The sequence below is a fragment of the Triticum aestivum genome, chromosome 6B (assembly GCF_018294505.1).
Source record: "Triticum aestivum cultivar Chinese Spring chromosome 6B, IWGSC CS RefSeq v2.1, whole genome shotgun sequence".
Classification (NCBI taxonomy): Eukaryota; Viridiplantae; Streptophyta; class Magnoliopsida; order Poales; family Poaceae; genus Triticum; species Triticum aestivum.
The window spans coordinates 691,832,702-691,857,966 of NC_057810.1; the positions used below are offsets into that span (position 1 = coordinate 691,832,702).

A 25,265-nucleotide genomic window follows, 5' to 3' on the forward strand; every position below is an offset into this window, starting at 1 on the left:
AGGGCAGCTTGTGGGTTGGCAATAGTCCTGATTTACATATGTAAATATTCAAGGTTTTTCATGACAGTCCATTGGGAAGGCATTCAGGGTTCCTTGTTACTTATAGGAGGGTTCATTCCTTATTTTGTTGGACATGCATGAAAACTTTGAAAACATTCATCAGGGATATGGTCAAATGTTGCATTACTTGTCAACAGACCAAACTAGAAAGAGTGCCATATCCAGGTCTGCTTTGTCCATTACTTGTTCCTACTCAAGCTTGGGAAATAATTACAATGGATTTTATTAGTGGATTGCCTACCTCTGGTTGTTCCAACTGCATTTTAGTGGTTATGGATGAGTTTACAAAATATGGGCATTTTATTCCCCTGTGACATGAAAGTGCCATTCTCAGCTTGAGCACACATGAGCTCTGGTGAATAGTAAAATCCAAAAAAAAAATTGAAAACAAATTCTGAATTTTTTCTGTCACAAATTTTTTCAATGCTTGCAAAGTTTCATCATGAAAGTCATGGCAAAAAAAAGTTCAGTCAAGATTCCGCATCAAGTTGTATCCATTGAGTGCTCCATGTTTCCTAGTTGAAGCAATTTGTCGCTCCTCCTCATCATGTACTATCTACATTACCTCCTGTCGATGCTCCGTTACAGGTCCAGTCAAGATTCCGCAATGGCGTGTTCGCCAACACGGGGTGCACACAGTTCGTCAAGTGTCTATCAGGTGGAGTGGTATTGATGATGCCACTGCTACCTGGGAGGAACTTGATTCTCTACGCAGGGCCGGTCCTGAGATTCTAGGGCCCGGGGCGAAACTAAAACATGGGGCCCTCTTAATTTATACATCAAATTATAACATTGAATCAATCAATGGTCATATTGCAAACAAGGAAGAAGTAATATTGATCGTTTTACCAAAATAAATATTTGTCAATGGTCATGGCAAAAACGCAGGCATATGCTATGAGAGTCGTGCCTCCTCTGATTCTCCCTAATAGGCTGCTAATTATATTTCTTCCAAGGATGAACCTGAAGGATCAAAGGGCAACCCCAGCTCATAAATCTGAATAATATCTGCTGCTAAAACATGTACATTCAATCAGTTGTCAATGTCCATATCGCAACAACAAAGAAGTAAAAATTTGATCGTTCTATCCAGATAAAATTTATCAATCATCATGGGGAAACGTAGGGCATATGTTAATACAGTCATACCTTCTTTGATTCTCTCTAGTCTGCTAGTTATATTTCCTTCAGAACGGGAGGGTCAAAGGGCAATTGCCTAGAATCGCATTGCGGTGGCAATGAAAGTGATGCTGATCAGGCCTTGATGCTGATGCGGTTCTCTCTCTGGGTAGAGGGCCTGCAAATCTGCAATGGGGTATCTCCGGCAGGGAGCTGTGGCATGGCCGCTTGGAATAGGTGTTTGATTGGTGACTCCCAGAAAAACGAGGCGGCGGCGCATGCATAAACTGGACATACTGGAGCAAGAATCAAGCGCCTGGCCTTCTAGGGTTTGGTCCATCTTTTCTTTAGGACGCAGGGGTTGATTTTTTTTAGGAAAGGACGCAGGGGGTTTTGATGAGCGATCCATCGATCGCGCCGTGATGCGAGGGCTGATTCCGCCTGCGTACAATGTATTTGGACGATGCCCTTCAGGCGCTGCTTCTGCTTGCGTACTGTTTGGACGAAGCCTTTCCATCGCGATATTATGGGCTGCAAAGCAAGTAGACCTGGGGGCCCCTGGGCTTTGGGGGCCCGGGGCGGCCGCCCCCCCTGCCCCCCTCAGGGCCGGGCCTGTCTCTACGGCAACAATTCCCACCGGCATCGTCTTGGGGTCAAGCCGAGTCTGAAGAAGGGGGGAGTGTGAAGGGCGCCAAGGCAACCGAGGCCTCCTCTACTATGAATGTTGGGCCATCCAGGCCTAGGCCCGCTCGTGAGCATGTTCCGACTAAGAGGCTTGCAGGCCTAAAACGGGTCCAATGACACTGTTTAAATAGCTAACAACTTTCTTTCTTTGAACTTCGACGGGAAGAAATGGGGCGAATCCTATTTGGCGCTGCAGGCGCCCGTTAACGTGTATTCTGCTAACGGGCGCCTGCAGCGCCCCGCACTGGGCCGGCCCATATAGGAGTTTTACTAAACGCAAAAAAGGTGCACAATTGGGGTTTCGAACCCACAACCAATTCCTCGTGACCGTTTCCTGCCAACCACTACACCAAGCCTCGCTTGTTGGTTGAATTTTCTCGTTTTCGCTTCTTGTTTTAATACTGTTTGTTATTTTCTTTTTCTTTTTTCCTTTTACTTTTTTTTCTTACCCCTTTCTGTTTCTTCTTTTTGTTTTACTCAATGCGGGATTTTTTATAATTCGTGAACCTTTTTTATAAATTGATAATTTTTTTTCTAAATTCGGTGAACACTTTTTTCAAATTCGATGAACTCTTTTTCAAATTCAATGAACTCGTTTAAATTTAATGATCTTTTTTCAAACTTGAAGAACTCTTTTCAACTTCCACGCACTTTTTTTGAAAATTTGATGAACTTTTTGCAAAATTGATGATTTTTTTTTCAAATTTGATGAACTCTTTTCAAGTATAATGAACTTTTTCGAAAAGTTGACGAACTTTTTCAAATTTAGTGAACTTTTTTTCAAATTCGGTCAACTATTTTCAAAATTGATGAATTTTTTTAAATTTCATGAACTATTTTTCTGAAATTTGATGAACTTTTTTCTAGATTGATGAACTTTTTTCTAATTTGATGAACTTTTTAAAAAAAATCATGAACTTTTTCCATTTTTGCGATTTTTTGTTCAATTTGTACAGAGCATTTTTGAAAAAAATATTTTTTCAATTCGTGGCCTTTGTGTATGCTTTTTCAAATTTATGTTTTCCTTATTCAATTAATTATTGTGAGTATATAATACTAGTATATGTTTAGTTTTTTTACTGAATGAATGGTCAAATAAGTTCTGTTTCCGTTATTGATAAGCAAACGGAGGTCATCGTAGTGGTTAGCACGCGTGTGCGTTTACCTTCTCATTCAGAGATCGACTCCCAGTTAAAGCTGAACATTTTTCCTCGCGGTTTGCTTTTTTCTGCAGGTTTAGGGTTGTTGGGCCGGCCCATGTGGTGAGGCGCGCGGGCGCCAGCTACCTGTTGTTCGGGCGCTTAAGGCGGAGAGCTCCTCCTCGGCGCCTTCAGCGCCCGCTAGCGAACCCAGCGCCCACTGCGTCGTTTGCATGGGCCTGGCCCAGCAAGGCGCGCTGGGTTGCGCTGGCTCCCGCTCGCTCGCCAGCCGCCCACTCTCGATCGCTGGCTCACGCACGCTCGCTTGTTTTTCCCCCCCCCCCAAAAATTGCTACATTATGTCAAGATTTTCTTAGAAAAAAACAAACCGGGTTGCTACAGTACATACTCTTGTTCTTAGGAAAATGTTCATCGAATTTGAAAAAAGTTCATTGAAATATGAAAAAAAGTTCATCTAATATGAAAAAAGTTCATTAAATTCAAAAAAAAGTTTATCGAAATTGAAAAATGTTCATCAAATTTGAAAAAAGTTCATTGAATATGAAAAAAAGTTCATCGAATTTGAAAAAAATTCACTGAATTTGAAAAAAGTTCATCAAATTCAAAAAAAAGTTTATCAAATTTTAAAAAAAGTTCATCCAATTTGAAAAAAATTCATTGAATATGAAAAAAAGTTCATCGAATTTGGAAAAAAAGTTCATTGATTTGAAAAAAAGTTCATCGATTTGAAAAAAAGTTCATCGACATGAAAAAAAGTTTATCGAATTTGAAAAAAGTTTATCAAATTTGAATAAAAGTTCATCCATTTGCAGAAAAAAAACATGAAGAAAGAAATTTTATCGAATTGTAAAAAAAGGGAAAAAGGAAATGGAGAAATGAAAGGGGACACAAGAAAGGAAAGAAACGATGTGTGTTGTCGGAGTTCGTTCGGTGGCGCGTTGGTTGTCGCGGCCCCCCTTGATGGAGGAGGTCGCTGGTTCGATTCTCCCTCAAGCGTACTTTTTTGAGGCTATGAAAACATATAGTACGAAAGGTAATGTGGGCAGGCCCTTTAGTAGCGAAGGAAAGAAGCGGGGTGTGCGCAGGAACAACTAAATCGGGCGCTTAAGGCGCCGAATAGGAACCAGCCTTAAGGCGACGAAGAGGAGCTCCCAAGAAATGGGTGATGGCCCTGGCTGTGCTTGTTTTTTTAATCCAATAGATGTCTAGGTGCTTGGGTGGACATACACGACAACAAGCCATTTCTCTCCTTCTTCCTCAACTCTGCCAGGTAGACCCAACAAGATGTGTCATTGACCGGAGTTCAACTATCTTAGCTTCTCGCCTGTTTAGAATAATCCAATCGTATAGCTTTTCCAAAACCTATGAGTTTAGCCCGACTTGTGCAGTTTGGTCTTAGAGCTAGAGGCAACGGCTGTGAAGGAGTTTCATGCAATTGTTTGATGCATCAGAGCATCTAGCCGGGTACCTCAAATCCCCTTCATACCCTCGGATGGACGGCCTGGTCACTCGCATTTTCTATTTGGCGCCTTAAGCGCTTGTTACTGTGCGTTTTCCAAACCGGCACACACTACCCTCTGCGCTTGGGCTGGTCCATTTGTTTTTTGTCTTCTTCTGTTAAAATTGCAAAAAGGTTGCGGCGGGAGCCGGATTCAAACTCGGGACGTTACCCTTCACAGAAGGGTGCACCAACCACTACGCCATTGAGCGGCTTTTACTTACTGACATCGTTTGCTTTGTTTTATTCTTTATCCAGCTCGTGAAGGTCCTGGTTTTGCGAAGCTTCCCAATCCGGTTTTTGTTTTATTTTTTCTCTTTTTTTGGCAATGTTTTGTTCCCCTTTTTTATTTTTCTATTTTTTTTGCTAAATGTGTGAACTTTTTAAAAAGATTGATGAAACTTTTTTTTTCAAAATGCACAAAAAATTGAAATACTACGAACTTTTTTTCAAACCCAATAATTTTTTTTTGAAAATTAGATGACCTTTTTAAAAATTCAATTTACATTTTTCAAAATGAATGAACTTTTTTTCGAAATCAATGAACATTTTTTGAAAATAAATGATCTTTTTTAAAATTTCATGAACTTTTTTCAAAATATGATGAAATTTTTCTAAATCGACGAACTTTTTTCAAAATTGATGAATTTTTTTCTTCAGATTTGATGAACTATTTCTAAATTCATGAACTTTTTAAAATTTGTATGAACATTTTCAAAATCGTGATTTATTTTCTCAAATTTGTATGAACCTTATTCAAATTCGTGGTTCATTCAATTTTTTGTGAATTCTTTTTTTAATTTACATTTTTCTTTCTGAAATAATTTATACCGATAAAATAGCACTGTTTTCATGTTAGTAGACAACCAAGTGAGCTTGGCCTAGTGGTCGTCGTATCACGCCGTCAACTTAGTCGCTTATAGTGCCCAATTGGAGCTGCCTGATCACTTACCAATAAAAAAACCTACGCAAACGGACGCCTCAAGCCGGCCTCAAATGTCTGGGCTGACTGACACTTCTCATATCTAGCCCAAGTATGGACGGATATGTGGAGGCCCGGACGCGTCTGCCACGTCGACCCCATCTCACGCTGGTCCATCCGACCTCATATATATTCCTCCTCATTCGCTCTCCGGACCAAACCCTAGCCACTTCACTCCACCTTCTCCGGCACGGTGGGCAGTGCATCTAACTCCGATCAGTCCGGATCCTTCGACTGGAGTGTCGTCCCGTGCGGGTTGGAGGAGGGAATGGTCGTCCGCATTGCACTTTACTCCTCCCGGGAGGGCAGCGCTCGACGACAGCGGGATATATCCGACGTGAGTCCATTGCGTCGGTGAATCGGCGCTCAGATCCTCAAGGGGTGGATCATCGCGGTCCTCCCAGGAGCCTTCTAATCTCCCTTCCCCATCACAGGTCCGCCGGAGTATGAGTGCTACTGGGACAGGTGTGCCCGCCGTAGGAAGGAGAGGATGAGGGTGGCCGAGGCCCGCCTCGCTGCCTACATGGCGACGGCGTAGGCGACTGATGCGGCGGCGCAGACTACCCGAGAGGAGGAAGCCATCTGCGCCCGCATTGTAAAGAAGCGGCAGCAGAGGAACACTCGCGCCCTCGCCCAAGAGCATAATCAAGCGGTCCGTGCCATGGCCGGACTGCCCCCCCAAGGAGGAGAAGGAGGACAACGACGGGTCAGACAACTCTGGTGATGAGCAGATCCGACTTGATTCCGATTGCGTTTTCAACCGCTACTTCCGCGAGAAGGACGGCAAGGGCGCCGTGAAGGGCAAGGATAGCTGTTAAACATACGAAATTTTGGTAGTCCGATGGCATGTCCTTATGTAGTAGCTAGACAATTTGTGTAATGCATCGTTCACATAGTTGCATGAGTCTGTATGGATTTGAGGTATGCTAATTGAGGTGTTCGGTTGTGAGAAATAAAATTTGAGGTGTGAGCAGTAGTGTCCGCGGACGCGCGCGGGCGCGTCCGCGGGCGTTTGAGGTGCCGGATTTGTCAAGTCCGGCTATAGATGTTCTCATATATCTTTCTCGACTATTTAGCTAAGTAGCAATATCGGATATGGTTGTAATTTCTCTAGCTTCTTGTGTTCTTTAGATCAGAAGTTTTTCTCTCGAAAATAAGCAATATCAGATAGTTAAAAAAAAACAAATCATAGGAAAAGCACTAAAAGAAAGCATTATTGTTGTTTGATTAGGGTGGTGATTTTCGTTTTTTTTTACATAACTAGAAGGGCTGCCCCATGCAAACCCATTGGTTCCTGGCAGTACTACTATTGCCACACTCCATAGATGCCAAACTCCAAAAGCAAATGAAGCGACCAAGTCCAAGCGTACTTGCATCGTTCACCAGCCCAAACCATATCTACACCGTGCACTGTTACTCGCGCAGTCATGAAGGTGCTCAAGTGCGTCGTAGTACTACTAGTAAAAATCCTGGTCTGCCCATCTGATCACCTCACTGCAGATGCAGGTACAACTTCATTTGACTGGATGGCAGCAGGAGTGCGTTGCCTGTCCAGCACCCCATCGGCCGAGTTACTGCATACCACGTCATGGCAAGGATGGCTCGCTCGGGAATAGATCTCCCTCGGGACTCGTCCAAACCTCCCCGAGATCACAGTGCATTCGTACTCCATAGCAGGCTTTTATTCTTCCTCCCTTGTGCATGTCTGGGCTGTACTGTTTTTCAGTCTTCTCATCAGTCTTCAGCCATGACGCACTGCCTTCACAGGAATGGAGGAAGGAACAACGGACAGCGACTTCAGTTGGCTCTGTCATCATAATTTTTGCAGGCAGAGAGCCAGAGGCAGAGCTAGGCAGATCTGCAGCTGGGTTCCGAGGTCGATATTCCGGTCAGAGCAAGAATCCAAATCTTGGATCGTTCTGCAGGGTGCCCGCCCTACTTCTCGCACCCATGCCTGCTCCATATCTAAAATGGGAGTACTACTGGAACTACATTCATGTAAGCAATATGGTGGTTAGTTGCATGAACCGTATCTCACCAGGATCTGGAGTGCTATGGGAAATTCTTCTTCACAATTTTTTTGGCAAACTTTCTTACGAATCTCGACATTTTAGAGTCAAGATCCTTACTGGTAAATATATCATTATATATGATTAAAAAAACCACAAAAGTGAGCTGAAGTTAAGTCTTGATTACAGAGAAAAACGTATACTATAGTACTAGCCGGTCAACATGTTGAAGAAGTGTCTGCAGAATCTACAGAACCCCGAAAGGAAACAAATCATCACATTCTTGACGGTTTCCAAAACGTTGAACAAGATACGATCATTGTTTCACATTGAATCTTGGAGAATGAAGTGATGTGCCATGATGATGGACGTTTGAATAGATGAGCTATACATAGATCATCACAGTACTGGTACTACTACTGTTCTACTAGATGGTTGCTCTTGGCAACACATAGAGCAGTGAAGAGCAGCTGCACCTTCTTGAATGCATCTCATCATCATGTTGATGCATTGGGACGTACGAGATCTGTGTAGAGATCAGCTAGGGCGAGTTTGATTTGAAAGCAAGACTTACCGCGCTGCTGCACTCGAGTACGGGAGTAAAGTGTATTAATCACATGTTCTGCCATTGACTTTGGTAGCCAAGCTTACCTCTGATTTTTAACCATGACGTATTGGTACTGTGGTACATCTTTCAATGGCAAAATATATGAAAAACTTATTTTTTGAATGGCATGTAGTGAAAAGGAAAATCTTTTTCTAATGGTAGTAATCTTTCAAATACTTTTTCGAAATGGAGGCAAAACATTGCTTCATCCATTAGTTAAAAAAAATATTCGATTAATTGACGAAATACCAGGCGAAAACCATCACGATCTGCTGAGGATACCACAATATGAAGAAGGCCTTGTCGAGCTAGCACCATGGTGTTATCATTATCACTTCTTCCTTTTTTTAGAGAATAGACATACGCCCGACTTTATAAATAAAGCCATACGGCAGGTCGCAATAACATCGCAGGAAGGTAGCAACAACCCCAAGCCCCAACAGCGGCCAGAGTACAACAAGAAAAAGTCGGGTACATGGCACCCACGCCAGTACACGGCACGCATGCCGGAAGAAGGATTACCCAACTGGTAGAAAGCCAAGCAGTCAAACAAAAGCCCTTAGTCATCCTGCGCTTGTCTGCATAAAAGAGACGCCGTCGTCCGAATTTTGGAGGTCAGCACTGTGAACGCCTCATGGTCGTCGTCCTTAGTCAACGATTTCCACTGCTGCAGGAGAGCACATGATTTAAATAAGCAGTCAACAGGTTTAGCAGGAAACACATGCTCGATAGTAAATTTGTTCCTAGTCGTCCAAAGGGACCAACATAGCGCTCCCAAGCCCACCCAAAAGATTCGCCGAGATACGCCCGTAAAATTATGGGCCAAAGCCCGCAACTCTGCAAAGGAGGCAGGGGCCCAAGAGACATTTAACCAATCCCGAACGCAACTCCAAATGAGCTTAGCCAGGTGACAGTGAAAAAAGATATGTTCGGTGTCCTCAACAGCACCACAAAGAGCACAGAACTGGGAGCCCGGGCCATTTCTCTTACGAATTTGATCAGCCGAAGGCAACCGACGCCGGAAGGCTTGCCACAAGAAGATTTTAATCTTAGGGGGAAGGCGAGCCTTCCAGACCTGGGAGAAACGATTAGTGGGCGTGCCCCCAACGAGCTTGGAGTAAAGAGATTTAACAAGGAACCGACCAGAGGAAGACAGCGGCCAGATCACCGAGCCCCTAGCCGTCGAGAGCGATGGGAAGAGGGCAGTAAGACGCTGCCATTCTTCAAACTCTTCAGGCGACAAGGAACGCCGGAAGATCAGGTTCCACCCCTAGGAAGCTAACATAGCAATAGAAATGGCAGGATCCGAACAGTAAAAAAAAAGAGTAGGGAAGGTCACGAGAGGGGTGAATCTCCACACCACCAGTCTAACCAAAACCTAATCGAGGAGCCGTCCCCAACGACAAATTTAACGAAGGATTGAAAAATCGGCCTAACTTTGACCAACGCCTTCCAGAACTGCGAGCCGCCACGCGACATGGCAAACATCGGGCTAGAGGACGGGAAATATTTAGCTTTTAGGATGTGCAGCCACAGGGGCTGGTCCTCCGCACTCATAATCTTCCACCACCACTTAATCAGTAAGCATTGGTTCATGATGGATGTATTAAGGATCCCCAACTCCCCAAGGTTTTTGGGCCTGCACATAAGCTTCCATTTCACAAAGCGATATTTGCGGCGATTGTCCGCCACATTCCAGTAGAAGGCTCCACGATGTTTATCAAACCCAGCATGAATCCCAGCCGACAAGAGGTAAAAGCCCATCAAGAACATGGGGAGGGAGGAGAGACAGGCGTTAATAAGCGCGACTTTACCCGCATTCGAATTATATCTGCCCCGCCAGGGGAGGGCCCTGTTACCCACCTTAGTAACCACAGGGGCAAAATCCTTAGCATGAAGCACGTCCGGAGAGATCGGAAGGCCTAAGTATTTGAACGGAAAGGATCCCAGGTTACAATTAAGTAGGTGAGCCACTCAGATGGCCTCCGAATCATCCACCCCTGTAACAACCACTTCAGTTTTGGCAAAATTAATCTTGAGACCCGACATTGCCTCGAAGCAGAGAAGAATAAACTTTAGGTGCGCAAGGCATGCGTCATTCAGCTCGACCATGATAATAGTGTCGTCCGCGTATTGGAGATGGGTCAGACCAAGGGGATAAGATGATTGCTTACAGGGGAGATATGCCCGGAGGTAGCTGCCCTAGATAGCAAGCGAGATAAAGCATCAGCCACGAAATTGAACAGGATAGGCGAGGCAGGGTCGCCCTGCCGTAGGCCCCTACCATTGGCAAAGAACTTACTGACCTGGCCGTTAACATTAATAGCAGTGTGGCCACCCGAGACCAACTGCATAATTCTATGAACAAGAGGACCGTCGAAGCCTTTGGCCAACAACACTCTACGCAAAAAAGGCCAGCTAACCGAATCGTAAGTATTTTCAAAATCAATTTTAAGAATAACCGCTTTCGTTTTGTGAATTTTAAGGTCATGAACGATCTCATGCAAGCACAGAACCCCATCTAGGATGAAGCGACCTTTAATGAAAGACGACTGAAAAGGGCTGATGGTACAATGGGCAATGGGAGACAGGCGCGTAGCCAATCCTTTGGCCGGAAACTTGGCGAAATTATTAATAAGGGCAATCGGTCTAAATTGCGAGATCAAATCCGCGCCCTTGACTTTAGGAATTAAGGTAATGACCGCATAATTAAGGCGAGAGACATCCACCGTACCCAACCAGAAATCTTGAATAACTTTACAAATAAGATCCCGCAACTGCCGCCAAAATTTTCTAAAGAAAGGAATAGAGAAACCATCAGACCCGGAAGCCGCGTTCGTGTTAGCCGAGCTAATGACCTGCCAGATCTCCTCGTCAGATAGGGGGACCATTATACCCAAGTTGTCAGGACCCCGACTCAATGGCACACCGATCTAGCATGTAACACCTCATATCACTTTGCGGCCTCACGCACGGTATTCCCACGGGTGTCGCCTTACCAGGCCCGGGACCGTTTGCGCCTTTTGGCTCACGTATATGATAGTGTCGCTAGCATCCATATGACAAGGAGCCCGGGCTGACATGGCTAGTCGTGAACCCAAAGTGGCTCTAACTTACAGGGACATGCATACATGACCCAGCAACGAACGTGTCGGTCATCAGTGAGTGAATCCGGGTTATAGCAACTGGGCTAGCAGGACTCCGGTAAACCGGGCTGTAGCAGGCTAACAGGACTCCTGTAGACACCGCGTGACATTTCCCCGAAGGGACAGACACAGGAACGAAGAAGGACACATGCCGGCCAGCCTAAGTGTTCCGGAGCAGTAGCAAGCTACCAAGGCTCAGTGGAAGCACTAGGAGACATTTCCCGGTAAGAAAGGCTACCAAAGATAAACAACTAGATAATCATATCCCGCACATACCAAGCATTTCAATAACATACACACAATATGCTCGATATGTGCAAATACAACATGGCATCACAACATGACTCTACAACTCAAGTATTTTATTCAATAGGCTCCGAGGAGCGAGATATTACAAACATGGGTCTCATGACCCAACATTCAGAGCACACAAATCAAAGCACAAGCGGAAGCTTAACATGTCTGAGTACAGACAACTATAAATGAAAAAGGCTGAGAAGCCTGACTATCTACTAGATCCTGCCGAGGGCACAAGATCGTAGCTGAGGTAACAAGCTAAGCGTCGAAGTCCAAGCGGAACTACTAGCGAGACTGAAGTCTCTCTGCAAAAACATAAAATAGGCAAACGTGAGTACAAATGTACCCAACAAGACTTACATTAGAACTAACTACATATGCATCATTATCAACAAAGGGGGTGGTGGGGTTTAACTGCAGCAAGCCAGCTTTGACTCAGTGGCTATCCTGAACTACGACTGCAAGTAACTCTTTTGAGGTGGCGCACACGAGTCCACATATTCACCATATCAATACACCACTATGGATCCGCTCCCGTCTCCCTACGAGAACGCCATCCATAGCACTCACACTTATCTTGCGTATTTTAGAGTATCCACTTTCACTTGTCTATGAACTGTACAGGCAACCCAAAAGTCCTTTACCGCGGACACGGCTATTCGAATAGATCATATTAACCCTGCAGGGGTGTAGTTCTTCACACACACTCTCACCATTTACCACCGATTACACGACATGTACTCGGCAACCTTCAAGCGGAAGCCCAGCGAGGGTGTCGGCCACGACCTGACTAACCACAAAGTCTCTCGTCCAGGTTTATCGCCTATTCGGGTTCCATCCGCAAGGAGATCCGGCCGGGATGTCGCTCATGGCCCCAAACGATGTGTGCAGGGTTCCCAAGCCCACCTTGACGGGTGGATCTACGCTTGGTACACCGTGCCATGGTGCCTAGTCTGTCCCAAGCCCACCTGTACCGGGTGCCACTTGGTAGACTACTAACACTGCCTACAAACATCAGAAACTAGTTGCAACTCCTGGACAGAGATCATGTTGATTAATAAGTCGAGAGGAGTCGAGTTACCGGAACCCAATGTGTGGTAGTAACTGTTCATGGATCACAAACACAGAACTCAGTTCCTGAGGACGGTTTCAATGAGACAATCCACCATGTACTCCTACATGGCCTCTCACCGCTACCTTTACCAAATCGTGTTCACACACTTAGCTCACACACAGTAGGACATGTTCACACTCCTCTGATTCATCCCCGATGAATCAGACCTGACTCAACTCTAAGCAGTAGCAGGCATGACAAACAAGCATGAATGAGTAGGCACAACAGGGCTGACCGGCGATGATGATGTGGCCGCTTAATTAGGCACTAATCACCTCCAGTTAGCCCCTAACAGACACTGACAGTGGGCCCTAGGCCACTAACTAAACTAGATTAGTGTTAGTTTAACGCTAACTAAATTAGATTAGTTAGGTTAGTCACTGACCAGTGGGTCCCACAGGTCAGGTTTGACCCGGCCGACCCAGTTGACCTGCTGACGTCACACCGACGTCATGCTGACACAGTAATCTATTTTCTGGATTTTAAATAAATCTAAAATGATTTATTTATTTCAGAAAATATCCAAAACTTCTAAAAATCATATAAAATCAACCGTAACTCCAAATGAAACAAATTATATATGAAAAATGATCAGAAAAATCCAATCTATCCATATGTACCATTTTCATGCATGTTAGAACAACTTATAGCTGCTGGTTAGCACAAATCATATAAATGGCATTTAAACCCTCACATATGGAGTTTGAATTTGAATCTTGGATTCAAACCAACTCCATTTAACTTGCTGCTAGTTGCATTAGCTTAAACCACAGCATATTGCCATGTCACATTCATGCATCATATTGTGCATTGCATTGATTGTGTTCCTCCTTGTTTGCCGGTGATTGTCCCCTCTCAGTAGACGTTGCTTCGACGATGTGATCGATGACACCGATGAAGAACTATATTATCTTCAGAAGTGCCAGGCAAGCAAAACCCCATTGTTCATTCCGATACAAACCCACACTCTCTCGCTCTGCTCTCTTTTACTGCATTAGGACAACAACGTTTCAACTGTTACATGCTGCGGTAGCTGAAACCCTTTTCCTCTGCATGACCTGTCATTGCCACAGTAAATAGATGAAACCCACTAGCATGAGTAGGAGTTGTTTGAGCCCTATTGTGCCTACTCATTCATGCTTGTTTGTCATGCCTTCTACTGCTTAGAGTTGAGTCAGGTCTGATTCATCGGTGATGAATCAGAGGTGTGTGAACATGTCCTACTGTGTGTGAGCTAAGTGTGTGAACACGATTTGGTAAAGGTAGCGGTGAGAGGCCATGTAGGAGTACATGGTGGGTTGTCTTATTGAAACCATCCTCAGGAACCGAGTTCTGTGTTTGTGATCCATGAACAGTTACTACCACACATTGGGTTCCGGTAACTCGACCCCTCTCGACTTATTAATCAACATGATCTCTGTCCAGGAGTTGCAACTAGTTTCTGGTGTTTGTAGGCAGTGTTAGTAGTCTACCAAGTGGCACCCAGTACAGGTGGGCTTGGGACAGACTAGGCACCGTGGCACGGTGTACCAAGCGTAGATCCACCCATCGAGGTGGGCTTGGGAACCCTGCACACATCATTTGGGGCCGTGAGTGACACCCCGGCCGGATCTCCTTGCGGATGGAACCCGAATAGGCGATAAACCTGGACGAGAGACTTGTGTGGTTAGTCAGGTCGTGGCCAACACCCTCGCTGGGCTTCCGCTTGAAGGTTGCCGAGTACATGTCGTGTAAACGGCGGTAAGTGGTGAGAGCGTGTGTAAAGAAGTACACCCCTGCAGGGTTAATATGATCTATTCAAATAGCCGTGTCCGCGGTAAAGGACTTTTGGGTTGCCTGTACAGTTCATAGACAAGTGAAAGTGGATACTCTAAAATACGCAAGATAAGCATGAGTGCTATGGATGGCGTTCTTGTAGGGAGATGGGAGCGGAACCATAGTGGTATATTGATATGGTGAATATGTGGACTCGTGTGCGCCACCTCAAAAGAGTTACTTGCAGTCATAGTTCAGGATAGCCACTGAGTCAAAGCTGGCTTGCTGCAGTTAAACCCCGCCACCCCCTTTGTTGATAATGATGCATATGTAGTTAGTTCTGATGTAAGTCTTGCTGGGTACATTTGTACTCACGTTTGCCTATTTTATATTTTTTCACAGAGACTTCAGTCTCGCTAGTAGTTCCGCTTGGACTTCGACGTTTAGCTTGTTACCTCAGCTACGATCTTGTGCCCTCGGCAGGATCTAGTAGATAGTCAGGCTTCTCAGCCTTTTTCATTTATAGTTGTCTGTACTCAGACATGTTAAGCTTCCGCTTGTGCTTTGATTTGTGTGCTCTGAATGTTGGGTCATGAGACCCATGTTTGTAATATCTCGCTCCTCGGAGCCTATTGAATAAAATACTTGAGTTGTAGAGTCATGTTGTGATGCCATGTTGTATTTGCACATATAGAGCATATTGTGTGTATGTTATTGAAATGCTTGGTATGTGTGGGATCTGACTATCTAGCTGTTTATCCTTGGTAGCCTCTCTTACCGGGAAATGTCTCCTAGTGCTTCCACTGAGCCTTGGTAGCTTGCTACTACTCCGGAACACTTAGGCTGGCCGGTATGTGTCCTTCTTCGTTCCTGTGTCTGTCCCTTCGGGGATGTCACGCGGTGTCTACCGGAGTCCTGTTAGCCTACTACAGCCCGGTTTATCGGAGTCCTGCTAGCCCAGTTGCTATAGCCGGATTCACTCGCTGATGACCGACACGTTCTTTGCTGGGTCATGTATGCCTGTCCTTGTAAGTTAGTGCCACTTTGGGTTCACGACTAGCCATGTCAGCCCGGGCTCCTTGTCATATGGATGCTAGCGACACTATCATATACGTGAGCCAAAAGGCGCAAACGGTCCCGGGCTTGGTAAGGCGACACCCGTGGGAATACCGTGCGTGAGGCCACAAAGTGATATGAGGTGTTACATGCTAGATCGGTGTGCCATTGAGTCGGTGTCCTGACACAAGTTTTCGTCCGGAGAGATCCTAGAACCAGAATCCCAGAATCCAGGACAGAGACCAAACCCAGGATCAGGCTTAGAGCTAAGGAGATTAGAATAGAATCCAACAATGTGTGCCATAATTGTGGGTTGGTCCGAGGTTCTAACGCCATAAATAACCAGGGAGTCAATGAAGCATCTGTGGCGTCTTCCATTGGCAGTCGCAAATAAGTAGGCCGTCATCGCATCCCCCTTCAAGGTCCAATTAAGGGCCCCTCGTTGGCGCCAGTAGATTTCCGACTGGTGGTGAAGCACCAGCAAGGCATCTTCCAGGGCGTAATGAGTGGCCCATTGAGAGGAGGAGAGACCACAAGAATCGGCAGAAAGATCAAGATCCCGGATTTGAGATTCTAGGGAGTCTTTTTCTTTACGGGCCTCAGTCGCCTTGTTTCTAGACCACCCCTTAAGGAATTTGTGAAGCTCGTAAGAAAGTTTATGCCAATCATCTAGAGGACCAAAGGAGCGTAGAGGAGAAGAAAGAAACGTAGAGATCCTAGAACCAAGCATATCATAAAAGCCTTCTACCATAAGCCAAGAAGCATCAAACTGGAAACGGGAGGTCGTGGTGATAGCCAGGATACCCGCGTCAAGGACAAGGGGGACATGGTCAGGCCCAACCGCAGGCCTGGCCTTGAGTAACGCACGGGGAAATAGCGTATCCCATCGACCAGACACAAAAACCCTGTCCAGCATCGACCGGACAGGAGAGGCTTGATGATTAGACCAGGTGAAACGAGCCCCCACCCTAGGAAGCTCACGAAGGGTGCACCTGCTAATGAAATCGTTAAAGGCATTAGCGAGAGGCCATGAGAAATTACTATTGTTCTTGTCGATCAGAGAGCGAATCAGGTTAAAGTCTCCCCCAATAAGAAGAGGGATATTGTAGGCCTCAATCTTGATCGAGATTTCATCCAAAAAAAGTGGAGCAAGCGAATGGTCCGCGGGCCCGTAAACCACCATGAATTCCCACATCATATTCAGTTGGCGATGATGAACAACGCAGCTTGCCCAAAAGATGCCATGATCAAAAGCAATGAAGTCAAAGATGTCCCGCTTGGAGCCAATGAGGATACCTCCAGAATGAACCGAGGCAGGGAGAAAGTGCCAGTCAAATCTACTCATCCCAGCAATCGCAGACAGTTCAGAAGGGGAAAAGGATTCCTTGAAAGTTTCGACCAGACCTAAAATGTCAATATGCTCACCACACACCAAGTCATGAATCTGGTCCCGACGCCTCCTAGCACCGAAACCACGAATATTCCAGAAAAGAGCTCTCATATAAAAAAAGGTTTTTGATACGGAGACTCGATCTGCACGGGGCCACATAAGCCTTAGAACGTTTGGAACGGCCAGATTTAACAGGAATGGGGGGGGGGGGCAGACGCCTGGCCACAACCAGTAGTTGCATCTGCCACCCCGGGCTGGCCCTGAACCCCAACAAGGCCAGCACACTTCGCGGCATCCATAGCCTTAGGGATGGCAGCCCGGGCTTCCTCATTTGCCCGAATTACAGAGAGAAGTTGAGAGGAAGAGCCCAGCCCCGGGTTATCAACCACCCCAATATCCGACATAATATGCAACAAATGGTCGTCTGATAAAGCAGGTAAAACTAAGCGAACCGGGGAAGAAGGAGGAGCTTGAGGGGTAGACGAACCTGCAGGAGGAAGGTCCCTAGCCGCGGCGCGACGCTCCACACGCTCCGCCACAGAGACGTCGGAGTCCCGCACCCGCCGACCCTTCCGCACCGTGGACGCAGGAGAGCGCATCACCGACGAGCCCCGAACCGGCGTCGCCGTGCCTGGGCCAGACCCCGAGGTATCACCGAGGTCCTGGTCCAGACGCCAAGCCAGCCCCGCAACAGAGATCTTGGAGGTGGATGAAGCCCGACTCTTAGCAGAAAATTTCCGAACCGAGACCTTCTTCTTCTTCTTGGTGGGGATATCGATGGAACGCCTAGGGGAAGCAGCGAGATCCTCAATGCCAGAGAAGGAAGGCGACTGCGGGCGAGTAGGCACATTGGAACAAGCACCAGAAATGGGGGTCCCCTTACCACCAGCCCCATCCCGTGGATTCAGGTCCTCCTTCTGAGGATTAGGGGCTGAGGCATTCTCCTTGAGCATCTCACGATCATCGGAGTCCATCTTGTCCCATTCAAATTGAGTAAATCGCAGATCCGAACCACCATTAGGCTTTTGCCCCCCGGCCGAACCATCCCCCTGCGTGTCATATTGGTCAGAGGGTTTGGAAGGAGGAGGCGTAGGCGGAGGGGGAGCATGAAGACCAACGCCCTCAACCCGAACACGAAGCCGCACACCCTTAGGGGAAGAGAAAACATCCACAGAGCCATGAACAGAAGCCGGGTCAATGCACCACACGCTGATACGAACCGGGCCAACCTTCTCCAGAGACTCCGCATCCACTTCCACAGGTTTGCCGATGAGGTTACCTAAAGCCATCATGAATTCCACAGATCGAAGCCCTACAGGCACGTCATCAACCAGCACCCAAGTTTTGCTGAGAGGGCCCACCACCTTCGCACCACAGGTAGCCGCTTTGACAGAAACCACAAGCTAATTTAGGGGCAGAGTAAAGCTGGTACACGATGAAATCATCCTTAGACAGTCCTTGGAGGGGAACACCACAGCAAAATCAAAGTCTGAGAGTTGGCGCACCTGCCAATCCCATCCACCCTCATCCCAGATCTTCAAACCGTCCAAAAGGGTCTGCAGAGAGATTTTCTGACCACACACTATGATAATAGCCGCATTAGAGAGAGAGGGTGTGGCCATCACCACAGGAACCTCAACATCCAGAGCGAAGAAGGAACACCCAGGCAGACCCAGCCCAAACTGCACGAAAGAGGGACCCTTTGTGCGGTTACGGCAGTCCACGATCAAATGGCCATCAGATCGGCAGATGAGACAGAAAGGGGGATTAGTGCATCTCGATTGGAAATGGTTCGGGTGGTGGCAAGCAAAGCAGGTGAGGGTCGGGGAGGGGCCCGAGGGAACAGGGTGTTGACGAGGAGCTGGAGGTGGCGGCGGCAGGATACCGTCGCCAGGACCCCAGAAGAAGTGCCCGGAGCAGAAGGGGGAGGACGCCGGTCCCCAGCCAATGAGGAAGACGACCCAGGACCAAAGCACTGCCCCGAGCGAGAGGCCGCGCCAGCCGCAAAGGAGTAGGGAGGAGGCCGAGGCGGAGGAACCGCCCCCCTGGCCTGGACGGGGCGCGGCGCCAAAGAAGAGGAGCCACCAGCCGCCGAAGCCACGGCAGCCTCCCAGGGATCTGGCCCCGACCCCAAACCAGCACCAGATCCAGGGAGCGGCGTCCCCGATCTGGCCACGGAGCGGTCTGACCCCGCCTCCGACTCCTCCCGCACGCGATCAGGCCCGCGCGCCGCCCGATCTGCCTCAAGCTTCGAACGAAGCTCCGCCTCATATGCCAGATCAGCACCAGAGCCCGGCGAGGACTCCCGAGCCCTCTTGCTCCCCGACAGGGCCTCAGAGGACGACGCCCTCGACTTGAGCAAGTGTCATCTCCATCCCTTGTCCATGAGTATAAACGACTCTGATTTCACTGCAGACGACCGCCGACTCAACTCGTATTGTAGAGGCTGCAATAAGTCAAATGAATATCCATGGAAAGCACTTATCCATCCGCGACACAACTCTGATTCAGACAAAGGGCTACGAAGGGGAGATATGCAAGGCTGACGCCACGGAAGATCACCGAGCAAACTACCTACCTCATGTCATCGTTGTCACCGGGACCCGCCGCTGCAACTCCGATTTGATAGCAACAAACAACTTAAGGAAATCTCATGGAGGCGTCGGAGAAGACACGACTACTGCAACCACTGCCACGACCCCCGACATCACTCACCTCATCATCATTGCCATAGCGAACCCCGACGCCAACTCTACCATCATCCACACACTTGCCACTTATCCCTCTAGCTGAGCCCTCCTCCAAAAATAAAGTCCTCAACAGGAGCACGGCACAAGGCGTCGACATCATCCAATCTGGGAATGCATGGATTTGAGGTTTCTATCAGAGAAAGGACTGGTAGGGAGAGGTGCACTTCACCATGACAACACCTTCAAGAAGGCAGCGACGCCCATGGGAGCCACCATTGCCGGCTCACACAATCGGAGTCAAGCTTTCGCCCGGTGTAGCCTCACACTTCCGAGAGCAAACCAGTTGAACTGCCCGCCCTTTAATCCCTAGCCACCGCAATGGCCCAAGTCATCGATGCTACACACCTGGGGCCACCCACCCAACATCCACACCCACATCTCGCAGGCACCACACCATGTCGTATCCCGCACCATGCCGCAACCTCCTTGATGCCGAAGCCTGCATCACCATCCAACACAATCCTCCCGAGAGAGCTGTCGAAGGTGGCAGGCGAGCATATCCGCACGGGGCTACCTCGCCGAAGCACCACCTCCACGCACGTGCATCGCACCTAGAGGAAGCCCCCCAACCCCGTTGTTGCGCTGCATGCCTCGCACCATGTCTAGCCAGATCTTGTAGCACCCAACAACAAGCCACCACAACAGCAGCACCAACAACCCGTCGGTCCTCCGCAACCATCTTTGATGCCAGACCTCTTCACGCCCGCCGACACCTTCATTGAACATCAGATTCGGCCACCTGCAGCCGCCCGCACCGACCATAGGAGGCCCCCAGGCATCATCCATCGGTGGCGCTAGGAAATTAGGAGGACGAATGACTCGCGCTGATGGCGGCTAGGTTAGCCACCTGTCTGAGTAACGCGAAGCCGTTTTTCTATCAACCTTTTGGGCAAATCTTAAAAATATGAATACTACTGGTAGCTTCACATCTGCCATCATGATCTACATTGTTCCATATGATTATGTTGAATCGTGTTTGGGATTATAATAGTTTGTTTAACCAAGACAAAAAAAAACTTGTTGTTTTCATTGATTAAGGAAGGAGACTTAAACAAAGACCTGCCAAGCGGGGGAACAAAGGGATTACTATTGTGGAATTACATTACCCAAATGCATAGCACCTGCCAAACCCCAAAGATGGACCTCCTTCTTGATCATCCTCAAGATGACCATCGTCGGGGCCCTGAGGTTGGGAAAAAAAATCCTACATCCCGTTCTTTCCACATGACCCAAGTTACAAGCATCATCGAGGAGCAGATGGACTTTCAATTTTGGACCCTTATGTCCGCCAGCCGCTCCATCAATCATTCACCAAAGATCGCAAGGCGCCAATCCGTAGCCATGATGTGTTAAAGCCCAAGCCAATTAGTGATCTCTGTCCAAACCCGGCGCATGTATCGACAATGACAAATGAGATGGACGATAGACTCATGCACTCGCTTATACAGGGGGCACATACCGCAATTCGTCCATCCATGGCGATGCAATCTACCGGTCGCCCACAATTTATTTTGGATGAGAAGCCACACGAAAAAACTTGCATTTAAGGGGAGCTCAGACCTTCCAAACCATTGGAACCATAACAGTGGAGGCGAGGCCAGCAGATTGAGCCTTGTATGCCAAGGACACGGAGTATTTTTCACTGGAAGTGAATTCCCAAGCTATATCCAGAATTCCTTGGGAGATAAATATGAGAGGGATTTTTTCCAAAGGATGAGGAATTCCTAAAATGCTCTCCAAAGAAATGTCATGGTGGGTGTCAATGTAGCTAACCCACAAGTTATCCATTAGCGCCTTGCTTACAATTTAACTCTTGTCACCCAGCCCTCGAAAAGAATTCTATGAGACCAGGTCTCACCGGTTAGCAGATGAGACCCGTACTGATGAATGACACGTGGCATTCACAAATCATAAAGCATCTACCCCACCTTCCACTTGAAATAGGGGGGGGGGGGGAGAGATTAGATACTTTGTGATTTGTGAATGCCACGTGTCATCCATCAGGGCGGGTCTCACCCGCTTTATATGAGACCTGGTCTCATATAATTTTTTTCCCAGCCCAATACCCTTGAGCCATAGAGAATCCCAAAATTTTGCTTTGTTTCTGTTCACCACATAACCTTGGTGGCCGCCACAAAAATATCTCGATCATTGTCATTACATGGTCTATCCTCAAGGATGATACTCGAGATACAATAGTTAAAAACATGTTATTGTCATGGTACACAAATTTCAAGCAGTTACACACATTTCACATATTCCAAAGGATAATACTACCCTTTTTTGTAGATGCAACCACCACTCCTCTATAAGAAAAAGACTTAGGGTTCTTTTGCCTCCCGCCAGCATTGGGGCCAGTCCGCCTCATCTTCAGTGGCCCTAGGGCCATGGATATGTGGTGGACCCTGGCGCCTGCTGGCTGGAGGGATCTTGCTCCCTTTTTAGGTGTTCTTGTGAGTTTATTTAGGTTTTGTGTCCTGCTCAGGAAGACGAAACGGTGACCGTTCCTTGAAGTAGGAATAAGATTCTCCCCGCCTAGCCCATGCATCTAGCGTCGTCACATGATGCGTGAAGGTGTGTCTCCGACGGTTCTCACAAGATTTGGTCGTCGGTGTTGGTCTTCGGTTGATTTGCTTGGATCCAATTTTTGTTCGTCTTCGGATTGGATCCTTTCGATGTATACTTCTCTTCTTCGGCGACTGTTGCTATTTTAGTGCACTGGTCCGGTTCTTAGCACGACGACTTTCCGACTGTCTACTACAACAAGTTTGGCCTGACTCCGATAAGGGAGCGGTGATGAGGACGGCGTCCCTTTGGATCACTCCAGTGCTTTAGTCATTGCTACAACATGGATGCATTCTTTTTCTGTGTTTATTTTTTATACCACCGCGGCATGATGAAAAGATCGGAAGTTTTCTAAAAAACAATACTGCTCATTTTTGGACTAGGGAAAGCTTTACAAATTCGTCGAGAATGGATGCACTAGTTTGCAAATTCTTCAGGGCTGTGTAACTCCATAAGTTTGACTGTTTCTGGTTTCTGGAGAGAGAGAGTGAGAGACTGAAGGGATGGGTACTACGTTGGAAATTCTGCCGGCCGGGAGAAGCGCACGGCAGGGCCGAGAATAAGAATGATTGCGTATCTTTGGACCGAGAACCAGAAGTGCGTCATCAATTCATCACCATCATCACACTTTCTCATTGACAGCTAACCACCTCCATGAATGTACACATCCTGCAGAGCCCTAGGCAGCTCCGCCCGCATTGAAGCTGTGCAGGAGAGGAGAACACACTCTTTGGATCCACTGCTTTGCTGGAGCCTGCCTATAAATACGCACTCTCGCGTCTCCTCTCCACAAGTTCTTCCTCACTCCAGCCAGCTAGCCTTCTTCTTCCTCTGCTACTAGTACCAGTGCCTGTCCGTGCCTTCCAAGCCCGAGTACTACCATTTCACTACCTCAGAAAGAGGTACGAAGAAGTAGCACTAGCACTGCATTTTCACAATCCATCCCTAGTGCATTTCTTGCCTTCTTTCTTGAATCTTGAGTGCTGCTAGGTGCAAGTTGTTTCCTAAATCAAGCGCAGTATGTTTTAGTTTGAACTGTAACCATAGGTGGATGTGAATGTGGTGCAGGTGGCTAGCAGGGCGCGGAGGATGGAGCGGGCGAACACGGAGCTGTACCTGGAGAACCTGTGCATCATGCAGGCGAACGAGCGGCTCCGGAGGAAGGCACAGCTGCTGGCCCAGGAGAACGAGCAGCTCCTCGCCGATCTCAAGCGCAAGCAGCAGCACATGGCGGCCTCCTCCAGGGCGGCGCCCCAGATGGCGAAGGGCGGCGAGCCGTCTGGCCATAACGCGGCCAGCCTCAAGTCCGGCAAGCAGCAGCCCCAGTGACCGTGCCGGAGTCGCGCGCGTGCGTGCATGCAGTCGTGGAAGCCGTACTCGTCTCTGTGAAAAAACTAGTAGGAGTAGTAGTACTCAGCAGATTGTAGATTAGAGCTGGCATGCATGCACGATCGAGCTAGTAGTGATTTAGTTCTACTTTTGGTGATTTAGCAAGAGGAAGTGGTAGTGATGGCAGCTAGCGCTTTTGGGGGTTGTATTTGCATGGCTTTGCCTTTGTGGCGCCATTTCTTGTTTCAGTGTGATGACCCTGATGGTGGTGGGTACGTACGTAGCGTACCAGACTACCAGTAACATGAAAGATGGTTCACGTTATTCGAGTACTGGCGAAAATCTGCAGTTTAATGTGAACAATTAGCGAAAATCTCTCTTTTACAAATACGGCGTGATGTATATGCAATGGCTCGACTGCCAGACATGTGTCTGAAGGGGTTTCAGAAAGTGAGGCTCCTGACCGAAATATTGCAATAGTGCTGCACTTGCGGACTGAAGGCATAAGGAATCATCTACACGCAAAGTTTTTTTTTCCACAAACGAAGGCATAAGCTTTGCCTCATCCATTAATTTTAAGAAGAAGAATAGAATTTGTTACACCACCCATATTACGCGCGAAGGTGGAACTAGCTGTTTGGTGCTCAGTTTTTTACTTCGTGTAAATTCCGGCTCACATCTTTCTCTCGTTCTGCCACATCAGCCCGTTAGCATCCTTTCCGTAACACTTGCCAATAAATCATCAATTCATCCCAAACTTTAGCCCATTCCCACTATCTCACACTCCGACCGCCATAGTAAATTTTCGTCGCCGCTCCCAACTCTCTCCGTCACGACCGTCCTCTCCGATTGACGGCGATCTTGCCGGTTGTCACTGCGTGGGCCGAGCAGTAAACGCACGGCATGTTGTTGCCGTGCCACCCGCGCCGTCCCCAACTCTCTCCATCACCGTCGACGCTGTCCTCTTGGTGGGCCTCCTTATCCATTCCTCTTCTCTGTGTGTTGTGTAACTTGATTCCAGACCGATTGATTGGTCACGAATCGGCTCTCCGGGTTTTGATTTGGCCTGTTGCCGTGAAATAACCCTAGTTCCTACTTGGTAGGGGTAGAACAACTCACAATTTCTCTATTTTTTAATCATATATATGTATGCTTCCATGTTTGATATGATACAGTATGATTTGGTCATTTGATTTAATTCCTTGCATGCAACAATGATTCAAGCACATGATTCTTCTACGGTTCTAACAAAGTCAAACAAACCTCATTAGGAAACTATATGCATATTTATTGATAAATGAAATTGGCTATTAGCTTTGCAGTGTGTGTTGGGGATATAACTATCAGGTGTGACCCGCCCAGAAGACCGGGTTATACCTATGGCGATTCATGATATGAAGCCCACGAGAATATTGAAGATGGCGATTCACAAGCAAGGGCCCAAGGCCCAAGGGCGTCTTAAGGCCCGTAGGGGTAAACCGTCATATATGTAAGACTTGTATTGTAATGCATGTATAGATAGTCATCGAGCCGGACAGATTATCTATGAGCTGGCCGGGACTCCGTGAGCCGCTGGGCGTCAACCTGTGTATATAAAGGGACGACCCGGCGGCGGTTCAAGGCAAGAAACAAGAGATCAAAAGTTAGGTCAAGCGTATTCGCTCCCTGGTACTCGAGATATAAGCAATATCATCTCAAACTGGATTAGGCCTTTACCTTCACCGCAAGGGGCTGAACCAGTATA

General features: G+C 47.4%; 1 protein-coding gene across 1 annotated transcript; it reads left to right on the forward strand.

Annotated features, from left to right (window-relative positions):
• The first annotated feature begins 22,982 nt into the window (after nucleotides 1–22,982).
• On the forward strand, nucleotides 22,983–23,845 carry LOC123134914 (protein LITTLE ZIPPER 3). Its single transcript, XM_044554064.1, has 2 exons — nucleotides 22,983–23,094; nucleotides 23,261–23,845. The coding sequence occupies exon 2, from the start codon at nucleotides 23,282–23,284 to the stop codon at nucleotides 23,519–23,521; it is 240 nt and encodes a 79-aa protein (XP_044409999.1). The 5' UTR covers nucleotides 22,983–23,094; nucleotides 23,261–23,281; the 3' UTR covers nucleotides 23,522–23,845.
• Nucleotides 23,846–25,265: the final 1,420 nt, after the last annotated feature.